We start from the raw sequence: 16,567 nt of genomic DNA on the forward strand, positions 1-16,567 counted from the left end.
TTACGTGCCGTGACTACGGAATATTCTGAAAAATTTGTTTGTAGACAACATTCAATGTTTTTGTCTTCGGCTTCCCTTCTTTACCAGTTATTTAGATTTTTAATCCAGATCTCGACTTAACTCTTGAAAGTACAACTTTGCCTTGCATTTTGTAAGTATTTTATAAATTATTTTAAAATTATGATAAATTTATTCTTTAAACAACGATAAATAATTTAAAAATAATATTAATAAACATTTTTGGATTTTGTAATATTTAAAATAGTTATTATATAATTATATTCGAACACAGTTCATCAAGTAGAGGATAAAACTTTTATAATTATGTTATATAAAATTTCGTTCATTTTATTTTATAGGTTATAAATATTAAAAGTAATAAATAAAACATTATTAGTCTTTCAATAATTTCGAGAATAGTTTCCATAAATTGTTATTTGTAATATTCGTTAGATTATATGGCAAGCGATGTTAAACGTCAATAAGTTAAACAATTCTTCCATATTTGGAAAACATATATATATATATATATATATATATAACAATGGCAAATTAAATGGTAGAGTATGTAAACACATGTTTTCTACCAGCGTGAGTTAGAACACCGCCGTATTTAAGAATCATAAAGGCCTCTACATGTCTTTATTCTTCGCCTTCACCATCCAACTTCAGCGGCTTCAGTTGAACCTTCCTGTATATCCCTGAGAAATTTCTTCACTGCGCCATTCCAAAAGGTTCTCTGCTGTGAGAAAATGACCTTATGAATTAAATAAAAAATGCATAATGCTAGCTTACTTATAAAAGATAGTATATTCAACAAAAAAATGATATAATATATTATTACTAAATGATACTATGTAATACTTTCCCGGACAATATTCAACAAAGAGAGAGAAAGTACTAAAGAACCTCTTCAAGAACTTCTTTAACTTGGCGAAGCTTCTCAGCATGTTAATCAAGGTTTTCTGGATCACTATCACTCTCACGACCTGGTCTACATATAAAAAAAAGGAAAACTATATTATCGTTACCAGTATTCAACACATGGAAAAGATAGACCAGACATGCTTTTTGGAGACAAGACACAAAGAGTTGAGTTCAAGGTTCTAAAGATGAGGAGCCTTTGCGTCTAAACACATTTTTCTTAGCACACAAGCAGTATTGTCGTAATACCTTAATAGTATGAGAGGAGAGATTTGTGAATAATACTTTAAAGAATGAAAAGAAAATGTTTGTATTTTAAGACCTTGGGTGTCTCCTATATATATACAGTCGATTTATTCTCATATTAATGATTTTAATATTTTGCACAATAAATAATAAAATCGTTTAAAGAAAGATATTAAATGTGTATTGTCAAAAAATGATTTGCATATGATATGATTTTAACTTGCGCAAGTAATCCATATTAGAAAGGTAAGTTATTAAAAACAAACAACCTAATTAGAAACATTAAAATATTTTGTAAGCAATATAATAAATATGATATCAACATGCGCAAGTTTACCGTTTGAATAATAAGGAAAGTTTTTAATATTTGTCTTAATTCTAAATCTTGCCCAAGGGTAAACTAAATCGATAAAATTTAATGATTTCAACTTGCGCAAGTAATCCATATTGTGAATAAGTGATTTGCATATTTAATGATTTCAACTTGTGCAAGTAATCTATATTAGAAATGTAAGTTATTAAAAACAAATTTTGTCAATAAGTTATTTGCATATTTAATGATTTCAACTTGCGCAAGTAATCCATTTTAGAAAGGTAAGTTATTAAAAACAAACAACCTAATTAGTAGGGGTGGACACTTTACCCCATATCCGAAGTGGCACCCGAACCCAATCCGAAAAACCCGAACTGAAATCCGAACCGAACTAGCAAAATACTCGAACGAATATTGAATAAGGAGAGATTGGATACCCGAACCCGAACGGATAATACCCGAACCCGAATGGATATCCGAAGATAACCGAACATATGTATAATTAACCTTATATTTTTAGTTTACATCTCTCATTTTATATAAAATATTTATATTGATACTACACATACTTTAAGTTCATATGATATACATACAATTACGAAAAAAATGATTTGCTACTCATTTAAAATGCATGTCAAATTTTTTATTTAAAAAATTAACAAAAAGTTACATCCGAAATTTTTTTTAAAAAAACTAAATTAATGTATTTTTAGTTTTAAAATGTTATGTCCAAAATTAGTTAATTAGTTATGATATTAACTATTCAATCTATTAAAAATAAAAATTAGTTAATTGAAAGTTATATTTTTAAATATAAGAAACTTGAGAAATGAAAATTTTAATTTTTTTTCAAAATCTAAATATCCGAACCAGATCCAAAATAACCGAATCCGAACTGAAAATACCCGAACCCGACCCGAAGTACAGAAATACTCGAACGGGTTCTACACCTCTATACCGAAATACCCGAAAATCTGAAATACCCGACCCGAACCCGAACGGGTACCCAAGGCTAAACTAAATCGATAATTATTATCCTCTAGCTATATATGGTCTTAACGAAATCGACAATAGTTTTGGGCTTGTCTACATAAGCGATTGATTAAAATAAATGAAAAAGAAAAATTCAAAAAAACGAGCCAATAGAATTATAACATTTTTCCTGAGAAACTCTATATGAGTGTCATCTCAGCAGAAATCACTAAAGTGACTTCTCTTTTAATGTATAGGGGGATTCCTCATGTTTTTCTTTGAGAATAAGTATAGATGGTTATTAATATTTATGATATGTTTTTTATATTTTCTTCCTCCGTTCCAAGAGATGAAATGTTGCATATTAATAAGAACTTCAACCAAACAACAAGAAAATAAAGTTTTCAACTGATAATTTAACAAGATTTCAAAATTTTCTAATTTTTAAGAAGTTGAAAATAGTACCAAAATTGTTTTTGTACCATATATTTTATGATTTAGCACTTTTGTTAAGTCTTGAGATCTCGTAACAATTACAAAGAATTATTTCATCTCGTAAGACATATAGATTCCTCATGTTATCCTTTGAGAATAAGTACAGATGGTTATTAATATTTATGATATTTTTATATATTTTCCTCCTCCGTTCCACTGGTTCCAAGAGATGAAATGTTGCATATTAATAAGAACTTCAACCAAACAGCAAGAAAATAAAGTTTTTCTTTGTATTGGAGATGGAAGATTCAACTATAAGAGATGGAATATATATATATATATATATTATTTTTTTGTAAGTTCATATAATAATCAGTAACAACTAACAAATTATATAAGATATATTTGATATAAATTTCATAAAATCTATACAAAATATTTATTAAATCTAGTATTTTTTTTTAAAAAAATTCTCAACTCTTAAATTTTTTAAAACCATCAAAATCCACATAAATTCTGCGTCCAATAACCCTTTTAAATTGTCAATTTCCTTTGTGCCAAGATACAATAATAATTTCGTTTCACTTTGGGATCTACTATATTGGAGTTAAATTCATGCATTTTCTCATTATTTGATGGGAATATATAGAGATTAATGATACTCAGATTTTTATTGAAACCATCAAATCCAGTTATCAGTTATATAATAAATTAAAAATTAGACAGAAAACATCAATTATTAGTTTGACCTTAAGTAACTTAAGCAAGAAATTAACACAAAAAAACTTAATTCTATGTTCATGTGTGTGTTTTCTTTTCCTTAATAACCAAATCTCTCTTTTCTTATTTCATCAATCTGTTTCCATATAAAAAGAAAATATAATCTCGTCTAGGAAGACAATCTTTTGGTACATATATTATTTTTTCTCTTCATCTTCTGCCGATTTCTTTGTCTTCTTATTTTATATTTAATTTCTCCGAGAATTCTAAGTTGATAGTTTCTCTAGCAACAATCCAAAGGTATCGTTTCTCTGACTTCTTGCGTTTTGGTTAAGTTTGTGTTGGTTTGAAGTTGAAACTGCTAATTAGGGGTTAAAGCGTGTAGAGTAAGTTAGTTCTCTGCGGTACTGTAGAATTAGGTCGTTGTCCTCAAAACTTTGACCAGAACGCAATATTAGATATAAAGAAATTAAAATCATTCAACGATCAGATTATTTTGTCTTTTAGGTATTGATGTGATTGATGGTTGACGAGGATTATATATCTTGATTGAGAACTCTTGCAAGTCAACACTTGTCCTTCTTTGGGTGTAGATTCTTTCAGTTAAAACCATGTTTTGATGTTGGAATGAAGAATAGAATGTTTGAGTCATCTTTTTGGTAGATTCTTTTGTCTACAGATTTGTTCTTTAATAATGATTTCAAGTTCTACAATATGATCATGATTAATAGATAGATAATTAGATATTGTTACTGATTAATCACACTCTTCTGTCATTAGATTCTGTGATGATGGCTGTGGAGAATAGCTCAGAGATCAAAAACTGTGCAATGGCTGAAGAGAATAATACTTCAGAGGTCAAAGAGATTGATACAAATCCTCAAGAGATGATGATGTCTGAAGAAGGTTCTGTAAGAAGAGTTATTGTAAAGGATGTGGGAAACGTGGAAGATGTAGCATTGAAGGATCAAGAAGAGTGTGTATCAAAGACTAAAGAAGTGCCTAAGCCACCAAGTGTGAGCTTGAGACGTCATTCAACTGGAGCGATAGGTACACTAGGAGGAGGTAAACTGGAGGTTAAGTCCCGTTACCGCGGGAATCATCATGTGCCCTCAACTCATGATCTCTGTAAACACGGGAAGGCCCATGATCATCGTGATGATGCGGTGAAACCATGGAAGGTGGTGAGGAGAAGAGCAAGTGTTGAAGGCTCGGAGGCGGATAAAGTTGAGACTACTTCAGGTTTGAGAAGGATGTCATTGGGAAGTACCAAACCTGAGAGTTCTGCGGTTGCAAAGAGAGATGCATTGGCTGTGAAGAAAAAAACATGTGCTTCTGTGAACTCAGAAACATCTAGCGTTAAAGGAGGTAGCGAGATGGCGAGATCTGTTGATGGTTTAAGCGTTAGAAGCAATGATAAACCTCGGAAGCAGAACAAGGGAACCGAGAGTACTGTGACTGGTGGTGGTTCATCTGTTGTTAAAAAGGTTGCTGGCTTAGGAAGTGAGAAGTCAAGTTGTAAGGTTTATACTCCAAAGAATAAAGAGAAGGCAAAGACTCAGACAATAAGTGGTGAAGATGTAAAAGAGAAGACTGTGTGTGTTGTCGAAGCTAGCGTCAAAGGTGTTCAGAGCGAGAAGAAAAACATGAGAAGTAGACTAAAAATCTTGGCTACTCCTACTAAACGTGGTTCTGCATATCATACCTCTTTGACTAAGAGGAAAGAAAGTGGTGATGCAGACCTTTTAGCAAAGAAGATTAGGCCTACTAAGAAGACAGGTGTAAAGGTTACTCTAGGGAAGCAGCTGAGTTTCAATAAAGGGAAGACTCTTGAACCAAAACTACTTGAGGATCAAGAAACCCAAAGCGAAGGAAGGAAGAAGAATCTGAAAGGTATTGTTGGTGAGACTAAAAGCGTTTCTTGTGAAGGAAGTAAACGTGAGAAGGTTGTTCTGAGGCGTAGAATGGTAGAAGGGAAGAAGAAAAGGATGACACTGTTCAACAGTGTGATTGAGGAGACAATGAATAAGTTGATAAAGGTGAGGAAAACCACCAAAGTGAAAGCTCTTACTGGTGCTTTTGAATTTGTAATCTCTCTTCAGGACACTAAGACACCTCACAGCAAGGACGTGACATCAGAGTCTAAGGTTTAATCCTTTTGGTTCCAAACAGTGAAAACAAAACATACCCAAGCACTTATGTCTGTGCATATTTTTAGTTGGCTTGTTGCTGCTGTTCTTAAAATTACAAAATGACTTCTTCTTTTTTTTGTGCAAACATCAAAATGACTTATTAATGTATTTTGACAATAACTGAACTGAAGAGGAAGTTGTAAAGCTTTCAAGTTTTATCTCTACAAGATTCTTTTACAATACTCAAAAATACATTTTTTTTTTACAATCAAGATACAATGAACGTTCATGATCTTAATAGTAGTACTCAGGTAGGACTAATCTCTTTTCTCGTGATTAGAAGAACTTGAGGGCATGCCTGTATTTACCTTTGGAGTCTGATCAGACTGTTGTCTGTAGATAGCTGCAGCCATTTTGTTATATAGATCCATGTTCATTGTCTGCATTAACATGACCAACAACAGTGAACTCTCAAGTTTTTTTTATTTCTCAAATCATTTTTCAAAAAAAAAAACAGTTAAAAAATAAAGTATCGGTAACTTAGGGGTAGTGCAAGAGGATTAGTTCCCTTTTCACCGGGTTCAAACCATCTTAAAGACGAAAAAATATTCTTTAAATCAGAATATCTAAAGACTAACTCCGGAGCCCACAACTTTCACCATTAACCCAAAAAAAGAACAGTTAAAAGTGATTTTACCTGTGCGAGAAAAGCACTGTAGGGATCAGTTAAAGAAGCTGAAGAAGCATTAGTGCAGTCTCTGTTATCCATAGGAGGGACCATCAATGGTGGATGAGGAGGAACTAAACCTCCATAAGCATTGCCACCGCCTCCCATTCCCATTCGCGCCATTGTTGCTAGTAAAGACATCTGAAACTGTTGTTGTTGCTGCTGCTGCTGCTGCTGCTGTTGTTGTTGGTGTTGGATGCTGAGAACTGATTGTGGAGGAGGTAGCTGTGGCATCATCATTTGTTGTGGCAAGTTGGCTCTTAAGCTCATAAACTGAACCTGTGCTTGTAGCTGTTTCAAATGTTCTATTACATCATCCAAAATGGATACTTTATCCGCCTGCAATATCCAGATAATGATTTAACTAACCCACTTGTGATATAGATACAAAGTCCTAAACTTTGAAAGTGGGGTTTTCTGGTTTTGTAATGTTCAAAAAATTGGTATAGGTAGCCTAGTCGGTAAGTCAGGTATGAATAAAACGATGTTTTAAAACCGGCTTTTGAAAAAAATTGGTTTAGATGTTAAACAATAATTTTCTATAAAGCGCCTAACCACCGCCTTATCGATTTCTTAAACATTGTGTAATATATATACCTTACTTGCAGTAGGAAGCAGCTTCTGAAGTGTTCTCATCCTTTGGTTTATCCTGTCACGCCTTCTCTGCATGCATCACAACCAAAAGAGTCAGTATGGAAACTATGGATAGCAAAAAAAAAGTATATGTATTGTTTTTTTTTTACCCTTTCAGACTCGTTGTGAATAGCTGCGGCTCGTCCTCTTCTTCCATTATTAGATCTCCCAGCTTCTCCTCTAGTCTCTTGTTCATCTCCTTCAGTTTCTTGAGTTTCCTGTAAAGACTTTTACTGATTATTCCTCAAGTCATCTTTCAGAAAAAAAAAAGAAAAAGTGTTTTTTTGTTTGTTCTTTACCGATCCAGAGAATAAATAGTCTCTGTCTCCGGTTCTAGCCGTCTTCAAGCTACGACCAGATTCAAAAGAAGCCCAAGACATGTTGGTACCACTTGCACTTGCAGTCACGCTATGACCAACTCTATGGCTCTCTTCTTGACCAGAGAACCAACAGTCCATTTCTTGGGGATAACCGCGTTTTCTTGAACAGGATCCGTCCTTGCTCTCAGAGTTGTTGTGGTCCCGTCCATTCTGGCTCTGCAGCTTGTTTGGCTGCAGAGCCGCCTGGTGGACCACAGACTCCAAAGTCTCACACCCGTTGAGAGCTTGAGTCCATAAAAGGTTAGCTGAGGTTGTTGTTGGTTCGACTCCTTCGCCTAGACCATGGACCGTTAACTGCCCATTTTCCCATGTGAGCTCTTTCACTCCGTAATTCGACCTGAAAAGACATTCGTTTTGTGTTAACAGAGAGAGAGAGTAACAAATAAAGAAACGAGACAGAATCGTGAGGCTTTGTCTTCTTTAAGAAACAAAGAAGAGTAGTTCTTGTCAGGAACAGAGAGTATACATGTGTTGTTGTTACTTAGGCCGCACGTTTGCAGAGAATAAACTGACAATTCAGCTTTTCTTTTTTTCTTCTTCGTTTTTGTGGTGTAATCTTGGTGTCCTCCTCTGTTTTCAAGCTCTTCACAATCACAGCGACAACTCATGTAATGTATCTTCATTTGATCCACATTGAAGTAATATAATAAAGAGACAATGGTCCCTGCAATAACAATGGTTTTTATGTGGAGGAAGCACATGTGTGGCAAAGGATTGCTGTTGCCCTGCCTAGAATCCTCTCTCTACCCCCAAAAATCCAATAAGAGGGCATTTTCGTCATTTAACTCAGCTGTGAGGGCAAGATCATTTATTGCATGCATTTGACCACTCGGTATAAAGGAAAGCGTGTGATTCACCGATTAGGAAACAAACAAATTTCTAATAATAGTTTTTTTTTTTAAAGAAGAATGTGAATTTCAACGTTACTTAAACGTAGTTGAAACCTTAGTATGTATTCATGTTGATAAAAGCATTAAATAATAGAAGACAAAGATATATTTATTGGAGCAAACACGTAAGAATCCGAAACTATAGTATGGTATTCGAATGTCAAAAATGAGTGAGATGTGAGGCTGATGGTATCAACAAGTCCATTTGATGCAAGTTGCTGAGGAATAAATCAATATGGTCTCACTTCTCAGCCACTCTTAATCTATTCTTTCTCTGTCCACATTCTTCTGTCATCTGATCTCACAATATCAAATGGCTGATTCGGGATTTGACCATAGAAATATTCATATTGAAACATTTGTATGCAACTTATACATGTCATCAGGAGTTCATATTCCAAAAGAACAAAACACAGTATTAGACTATTAGTTAATCTAGGATGAAAGAAAAAAAGGGGAAGACAGGACTTACTGTATGGGAAGAAGAACACTAAGAAGTTTTATTTATTTATTTTCTATTAAAATAAATGATTGTAATATTTAGTTTCATTTTTCTTCTGAAACTGGTTTTTATTTAGTTTCATTTGCTTGCAAATTTTACCAAGACATGAAGCTTCAAGGATTGCAAAACAATATTTTCGATCATTGCCTTTCTTACTTGTACTGTATATGATTTGGGTACAACCATTAGTTGAGGGCCTAGCTAGCTTCCATAGCCAGGCGGTGGCAATAAACTCGATACTAATGAAATTTTTGGGGGTAAGAGATTTGATGAAATAAATATATATATATATATATATTACCAACCTGAATGTTCCAAGAATATTTTTATTGAATTTATCTCAATGAAAATTTTAACATTAAAATAATAAAGAGAATGGGATGGATTTTTCATATGAAAAACTCCAAAAATCTTGAAAGATCCATATAAGACATTTGGTTTTATATCTCATTAATTTATATATATATTATATTTATAAGTTTAAATATATAGTTATACTATATCAAATATATTTTTATTATATAAGAGAGGTATTCATAAGAGTTTACTAATGATCTCTAAATAGTTTTAATGATTTTTCATGAAAAAGGTTATAATGATTATATAATATTTAGTTTCATTTGCTTGCAAACTTTACCAAGACATGAAGCTTAAAGTTAGAGAATTGCAATACAATATTTTTAGGTCATTGGGTTTATTACTTGTACTGTATAGGATCTGGTTACAACCATTAGTTGAGGTCCTAGCTTGAATAGCCTGACGGTGGCTTAAAAAACCTTTTCTTTTTTGAAAATTGGTGGCTAATAAACTTGATATGAATGAAATATGTAATGTTGAGTCAGAATAAATATAAGTTTTTCTTGAAATATGTGATTATTACGAGATCAACCTTTGTAAACCTAAAGAGATCATCTCCCAATCATTTGGTGTCACATCAAAATCTTAAGTGATATCACCCACCCGCTCGAGCTACGGCCGACAGCTTAAACCTCATGTCGTCACAAGGACACATGTATATATTTTACTGGATAATATTTCTGGGACCCAGGTTGATCTGTAAGTTCAGCCAATCAACTTCTTGCATTAGATTCTTGACAACGAATCCTAACGCTCCTCTGAAGTTTATCTGTTCATAGTTCTCTTCTCTTATTTTTTTTCTTCTTTTAAAGTCTAAACTATCTTCTCTTCACATCAATTACCTTCTGTTAATGATTTGATTTGTGATTATCCTTCTTTTTATCACTGCAATTCTAGTTGACCAGTGGTGTTATATAATACATATAACTAAAATTGAAAAGAAAATGTTGTTTTTGGAAATATTATGTATTACATGTCTTTCTCTTATGTTTACATTGTATGTACTAGTCTAACTCTTGCACTTCATGGATATATATGTTGACAACTTAACATATATACATGAAGTTACTTTTCTGAAAAGAAATGTTGTTGGATTTTCCATATTGAACTTATTTCTCAAGAAAATACGTTGTGACAAAATTATAATTGGAATGCATTACAACAATTTGATGCGGCCATTATTATCATTCAAGAAACGCGAATTCATACCATCAGATCAGTGAACAAAACTCTTCACGGCATATATTCAAAGAACACGGCAAAATCATTAATAAATAAATAAAAATTGTCAAAATCTTTTGATAGAGAAATGTACAATGACAGACTGACATTATTACATGATTTCCAAATAAGAAGATAGAATAGTAAATGCGAATGGTCCTGACCACCATGTAGAGCAGTTGCAACGATCTTACCATTGAAGAAATTAATAACTTAGGCCTAAGAGGGAGACTGGACCAAATAATGCTTCATTTTCATATGAGTTTATATCTCTAAAACTTAGCAGTTGTAATCTTTTTATCAAAATCATTTTTGGTCCCTTCTTTGTGTTCACTCGTCTTTGTATAATACATTCCGTGTGAGATGAGTAAACATCGACTATCACATTATATATTTGATTATTTAATGAGCACAATTATTTTTAATTTTTTCATTAAAATGCAATATTATATACAAAAGTATAATTACTTTCTACTTTCTATTTATTTGTGAGATTACCAATCATAGTTTATCGATTTTTCATAGACAACACCCACGAATATAGTATAATTAATAGAACTAGTTATTATTTTAGTAATTAAATCGAAAGCATAAATAATTGGCAGGGACTTTTCCAGTTCGACGCATTTTCTTAACTTTTTCTTGAACTTGAGCTTCTTGGCTCCTCTTCTTCTCCTCAAGCTGTTTCTTGGCTCCATCAGCAATAACTTGGATCCGTGCTAACTTTGTCTTATAATGCTGGTTATTTATTTCTGTTCTTTTCTGCAACTCACTCTAATTACACAAATTTAAAACAAAATCAAATTATCTATTAGTCGAGTACTTAAAGACACACAATAAATGAATGTTTAGTCATTTTTATGATGGGAAAACAACCTTTCTTTTCTCCATTCTGAGTTTAGCTGCTGATTTTCTCTCATTTTCCCAACCCACAATTTCAGCTTTCATTTTCTCATACCTTCGAGTAAAGTTTGATTTCTAGTTTCTAATAAGATTCTGTATACCTTTATATTAAATGACTAATTAAGAATGAAATTTGACCTTAATTTGATTTTGTCGAGTTGAGATTTTTCCCAAGAATCTGCTTTACTTGGCGCTGAAGCAAGTCCCAATGTTCTAGAGGAAGAGCCAATCTCTTGTTCCCTACGGTCCTTTTGTGGATTGTCCATCTGTTGTTTTTTGAAACTCTCCTCTGGGGAAAATTAAGTTAAAAGTTTATAAGTTCAATATAGGCTAGTAACGACTTAGATAATTTTATTTGTATTAGTTACCTCCAATGGTCAAGTCTTGAGTAAATGATCTGTTGATTCTCTTTACTTCGGATTTAGCTATTACCGGATTGGTTTTCTTCTTGCGAGACCTCTTGGTTTCTTCTCTCATTCTTTTCGCATTTTCTTTATAGGCTTCCTCCATTGCTCTGATGACAAACGCAGCAGCTGCAACAGAAGTTGCAAATTCGCTTTCTTTCTCGTCGTAGTAGTCCATTTTCTCGTACCAATATGCTTGGTTTTTCAGCCAGTTTAGTGCTGGATTATCTTCAGTTTAATATTAAACAAGGCAAAAGTTTATCATACATAATGTGATTTTTCTTTAATAAACAAAAACGGATAACCAAGTGAAATGTACCGGTTATGGCCAGTTCTGATAGATTCGGCATATCCGTTTGTTTGTTCTCCGAAACTGACACCCTATAAAGATCAATTACAAATATATATTTTTGCACAAACGTTTTTTAGATGTATAATGCGATTAAGTTTTATAAAAATATGTACACAATAAATTTAAATAAAATGGAGATTGGACGTTTACCTTCTTCTTCTTTGCTTAACTAAATTTTCCCCAAGAGACTCCAATATTGTTTGAGCTTCATAGATTCGTCCTATATTCTCTTATACTATACTATGGGAAAGAGGAAATGTAGTTGTTTGTTCATGAAGCAAAAATAAACATAGAAAATAGCCAAAATTCGTATTCCACTGTAAAGGAACATGCCAAGTATCAAAGCATGTGTTCTAATATGCTATTATTCATGTACAATTTAGTCGCATTATAACGAATAGATGGAAAAACGTGTTTAGAAAATAATTGCAAGTCGTTTGGGCCTTTAGAGGAAGAGCTTGAGCTTCTGGTCTCTGAAACGAAGAGAAAATGAATATTAGTATTGGCATAAGTACTCAGGTTAAGGCCCCTGATGTCAACTCTCTTAAACTGTAATATGAGCAATGGGAAGTCTTGCAACTTCTAGCTAGAAAGTTAGACCACTTTTGGGCTGCTTTATTCTTATCTTCCAAAGGGCCCATTTGTAGCTGGTCATGCCTATAACCCTACCTTCTCGGCAAAGGCTACTTGGAACAATTATCCGCACGCACGTTTCTAAATTGTGGTATGGACGGTAGGTTCACCAGAACAGTTCAAAACAAGCTTTCCGGATGTGGCTAGCGACACCAAACTTAACGACCTCCCAACTCTAAAACAAGATCTATCGGTGGAATCAGAGGCGGTCATGGACATACCGTGATGACAAATTAAGTCTCCAAGATATTAATGGTTAACATGTATTTATCATTAAGTTCTCAAATGGTTCAAAAAAAATATTCACTTAATAATTATTTCAAGCCTCATAAGTTTCAGTTAATATTTTTATGGAAATCTCTCCACCTCTGTTGTTTGTGTTATGCTAGATAATTCAACTTCAGAAGGAAACTTGATAAATTTAAAGAAAAAATGAGAGAGTTTTTATTCTATTTTCCCTAAAATATACTCCATTTGTTCCTATAAATAAGATTTTTGGGTTTTAGTCTTGTTCCACAAAGAAGAATTTTGTGCATTAATATTTTTTTTTAAAAAGATAAACTAACTAATTTACAGTTACTTTTACAATCTAGTCTACTAAAATAGAGTCATATTTTTTTATCTGCCATACATAAGTCTATGTTAAGATCATTCATTAGAAATTTAACTAAACATCATAAAAATACTCATATATGATATTCTCCTAACAAAACCAATATAAATCTAAACAATAAAATTTCTAAGAAAACATAAATATATTGTCATTAGGTAATTATCATTTGACTGTTTATCATATTTAATATAGATCATATTTTATATATTCCAGTAACTAATTTTGAAATTAAATAGTATAGCCCAATTCTTTTTAAATTACCAAATTAAATTTTTATATAAAACAAAATAAATAATATTTTATTGGTTGTAACATTCTATGTTGATATTTTTAGTAAAAATAAAAATATTAAACTGAAATATAATATATTAAATAAAATAATATTTTAAAATATAACAAAAATAATTTAATTTATTCACATAAAAACATTTCGAGAATAAAAATTTTTAAACAAGGAAGCTAATAATTTTTTTTATTAATTCATATAAAACTAATGTTTAAAATTAAACTATTAATACTGATGTTGCATTTTAAATAAATAAACAAAAATACTTCATTAATATATGATTTGTACAATATCATCAAACAAATTTCAACAAATATAAATTTTCAAAATAAAAATTATATACATCAAACTGATATTAGATATATATCTTTATAACATATTTTATATTTTCAATATTAATTTAAAAATATAAATATATCTGCACGGATGTACGGGTTAATATATAGTAATTAACTTAAATACTAGTTTTTGGGTAAAGACAATTTTACTTTTCTACAAACGTGAATGGTTAAGAAAGAAATTGGAATATTGGTAAGTGGAAATTGGTCTAACTACAATAATTAAGAAAAATAAAAAAAGTAAATATTTGAAGTAAATATTAAACACAAATGATTAGAAAAGTATGTGTTTATTGTTTCTTAATCTTTGTGTATTAAGGAATAATATCATGTATTGTGAAACAGAGGGATGTAGTATATGAAAACAGAGGGAGTATGTAAAAAAGGAAATTAAAATGAACCACACGACTCGTAGCTAGAAAGGATTCTACAGCGAGAAACACGTTTCTTAGATTTTGTGGTGTTCAAGGCAACTATTTTATTTATATTTTCCATTTTTAATTACCATTATGGCTATACCACTCATTACACGCTGCAGCAGTCACACCATTCAACCAGCAAATTGACATAAATTATCTTGTTATAGTTGTCTGTATTAGCTCATGTTTGTTTGCGTCTAAGATCATCTCCGATGTAATTTGCTATTTTTACCTCTAAAATAGGGGAATTCTATAATAGAGGTGATATATGTTCTAATGTATTCCCTTAAAATAGCAATTTCTAAAATATAGAGTAAAAAATAGAAGAATACTATTTCTTCCTCTATAAATAGAGAAAAAAATAGAAATCTCTATTATAGAGGAAGAAATAAAGATGAGTTAGAGCAATTTCACCTCTAAATAGTATTATAGAGGTGAAAATATATGATTGTAGTGCCTATGCAGCTTCATGCCAATCATTTTGTCGATCCTTCTCGACACATCAACCCATCCTATTCGTACAATGTTGTCGTTTTTTTCGAGAAACAAGACTCACGTGTTTATATAATTGACAAGGTAATTCCGAACAGATTTTTAACAACCCAAATCTAATGTCAAGTTTAAAATATTAGATAAAATCACAAGATTTGAGGTGAGAAAAGGAAATTGATACGATGCGGACTTGACCATATTATATGTACGTGACCTACGATAATTCGATATGTATGTAAAGGGATAAAAAAAATTGATAGGATATCGACTTGACCAAATTATTCAGATTGGTAACGTGTACCGAATGCTCGCTCATTGGTTGGTGTCACCTTCTGTGAGAATGACGCGACCCTTTATATTTTACGTCAACAACTCTACATAATCTATTTCGTCGGCAAAGATTTCTTTCTATGACGCGACCCCTATGGCTTGTAACAATTTTTTTTTTTTTTTTTTTGATAAAAATTGTAACAATTTTATTTCTCATGCATTCAATATGAAAGCCTTTTGTCAAAAAAAAAAGAAGAATACTTTTTTTCTATTTTCTTTTAAAAAACGGAAAAGCAAACTAACTGGAAAATGAAATATTCCAGATTGGTGATAGGTAAAACAACATGACACGTAAATTTGCTGAAGTCACCATTTCATTGACCTTCTCAGATATTCTAAAATGATGTTACTTTTATCCTATTTACAAGATGTTTTGGTTAAGAAGCATAGACATTAGTTTACCAAAAAAAGCACAGGAATTTAAATAAAACTTAAGTGCGTTTAAATTTTTATATAATTTTTTCATTTAAGAACATTTTTAAATAATAAAAAATACTAAATTTTTAATAGTCACATCATATTACATAAATATAAATACTGCTTAAGAACTTGAGAAAAATCAATTGAACTGAAACAATTTAGAAACTTTTAAAATATCTTATTCATTTCGTTTTATAATATATGATGTTTTCAAAGATTTATTTTGTTTTAAAATATAAGATATTTTATATAGCTATATACAACAAAATCTCTATAAATTAATACTTAATATGCGACACTATAAATGAATAAATTTCTTCTGTCTCAAGTTAGACCGGTTCAATATATGACAGAAATCGATAAGATAATAAGATAATAGCTTTTTAAACAGTTCTATCTAAATATATGGTATCATTAAATTATAAATTAATAATATATATATTTGATATATGCATAAATAAACTATTATATTGTTTGTTTTATATTCAAAATAGAATTATACTTATTTTTTCTTAACACTTAATATATTTTGATGAGATTTAGTAAAATTATATCCAAAACCACATTTAAACTCTATGACACATATTTTATATACATCAAATGATATAATAACAACAATATGAATGTCGAGTTTCAAAAATTTAATTAATGTATATACACAAAATCAAATGTTTTCTTGTTTTAGAAAAAATATATATTTAAAATATAAAAACTAAATAAAAAAACACTTTTTATAAATTATTAACTCTATAAATTAATAAAATATTAATTTATAGAGTTTTTGTTGTAGCTTTAGTTTTATTGAAACTGTTTAACTAAATATAATTCATAGTCTTTTTAACGATTGGTTGAATTATTTTACAAAAATTAAGCTTTTTTACTTTCATCCAAAACATCATATATTATATATTTATATATTATGAAA

At 31.0% G+C, this 16,567-nt stretch overlaps 3 protein-coding genes across 3 annotated transcripts; 1 reads left to right on the plus strand and 2 right to left on the minus strand.

The window, feature by feature from the left end:
- The first annotated feature begins 2,132 nt into the window (after positions 1 to 2,132).
- Positions 2,133 to 5,950, plus strand: LOC106442440. Its single transcript, XM_013884128.3, has one exon. The coding sequence runs from the start codon at positions 4,399 to 4,401 to the stop codon at positions 5,761 to 5,763; it is 1,365 nt and encodes a 454-aa protein (XP_013739582.2). The 5' UTR covers positions 2,133 to 4,398; the 3' UTR covers positions 5,764 to 5,950.
- LOC106439932 (transcription factor PIF7) lies at positions 5,929 to 8,209 on the minus strand. The gene is made up of 6 exons (XM_013881484.3): positions 7,949 to 8,209; positions 7,402 to 7,819; positions 7,213 to 7,320; positions 7,067 to 7,132; positions 6,440 to 6,808; positions 5,929 to 6,182 (listed from the first exon to the last, which is right to left on the minus strand). Coding segments are annotated over exons 1-6 (1,086 nt in total). The 5' UTR covers positions 7,951 to 8,209; the 3' UTR covers positions 5,929 to 6,059.
- A 2,694-nt stretch (positions 8,210 to 10,903) lies between these two features.
- On the minus strand, positions 10,904 to 13,674 carry LOC106442439 (remorin 1.4-like). Its single transcript, XM_022717689.2, has 5 exons — positions 12,079 to 13,674; positions 11,724 to 11,987; positions 11,494 to 11,644; positions 11,329 to 11,410; positions 10,904 to 11,226 (listed from the first exon to the last, which is right to left on the minus strand). Exons 1-5 carry the CDS (start codon positions 12,107 to 12,109, stop codon positions 11,023 to 11,025), a joined length of 732 nt encoding a protein of 243 aa, XP_022573410.2. The 5' UTR covers positions 12,110 to 13,674; the 3' UTR covers positions 10,904 to 11,022.
- Between the last annotated feature and the right edge of the window lie 2,893 nt (positions 13,675 to 16,567).

Source organism: Brassica napus, chromosome A3, assembly GCF_020379485.1.
Source record: "Brassica napus cultivar Da-Ae chromosome A3, Da-Ae, whole genome shotgun sequence".
Classification (NCBI taxonomy): domain Eukaryota; kingdom Viridiplantae; phylum Streptophyta; class Magnoliopsida; order Brassicales; family Brassicaceae; genus Brassica; species Brassica napus.

What these genes read in the sequence shown, in the direction of transcription:
- LOC106442439 (XM_022717689.2), bottom strand. Translation starts at nt 12,109, where the DNA reads ATGCCGAATCTATCAGAACTGGCCATAACCG. An exon ending in TCAAGACTTGACCATTGGAG is followed by an intron (nt 11,645 to 11,723) that starts GTAACTAATACA and finishes AATTTTCCCCAG; the next exon opens with AGGAGAGTTTCAAAAAACAA. An exon ending in CTCGACAAAATCAAATTAAG is followed by an intron (nt 11,411 to 11,493) that starts GTCAAATTTCAT and finishes CTTTACTCGAAG; the next exon opens with GTATGAGAAAATGAAAGCTG.
- LOC106439932 (XM_013881484.3), bottom strand. An exon ending in ACTATTTATTCTCTGGATCG is followed by an intron (nt 7,321 to 7,401) that starts GTAAAGAACAAA and finishes AAGTCTTTACAG; the next exon opens with GAAACTCAAGAAACTGAAGG. An exon ending in TGCTTCCTACTGCAAGTAAG is followed by an intron (nt 6,809 to 7,066) that starts GTATATATATTA and finishes TGGATATTGCAG; the next exon opens with GCGGATAAAGTATCCATTTT.
- LOC106442440 (XM_013884128.3), top strand. Translation starts at nt 4,399, where the DNA reads ATGATGGCTGTGGAGAATAGCTCAGAGATCAAAAACTGTGCAATGGCT.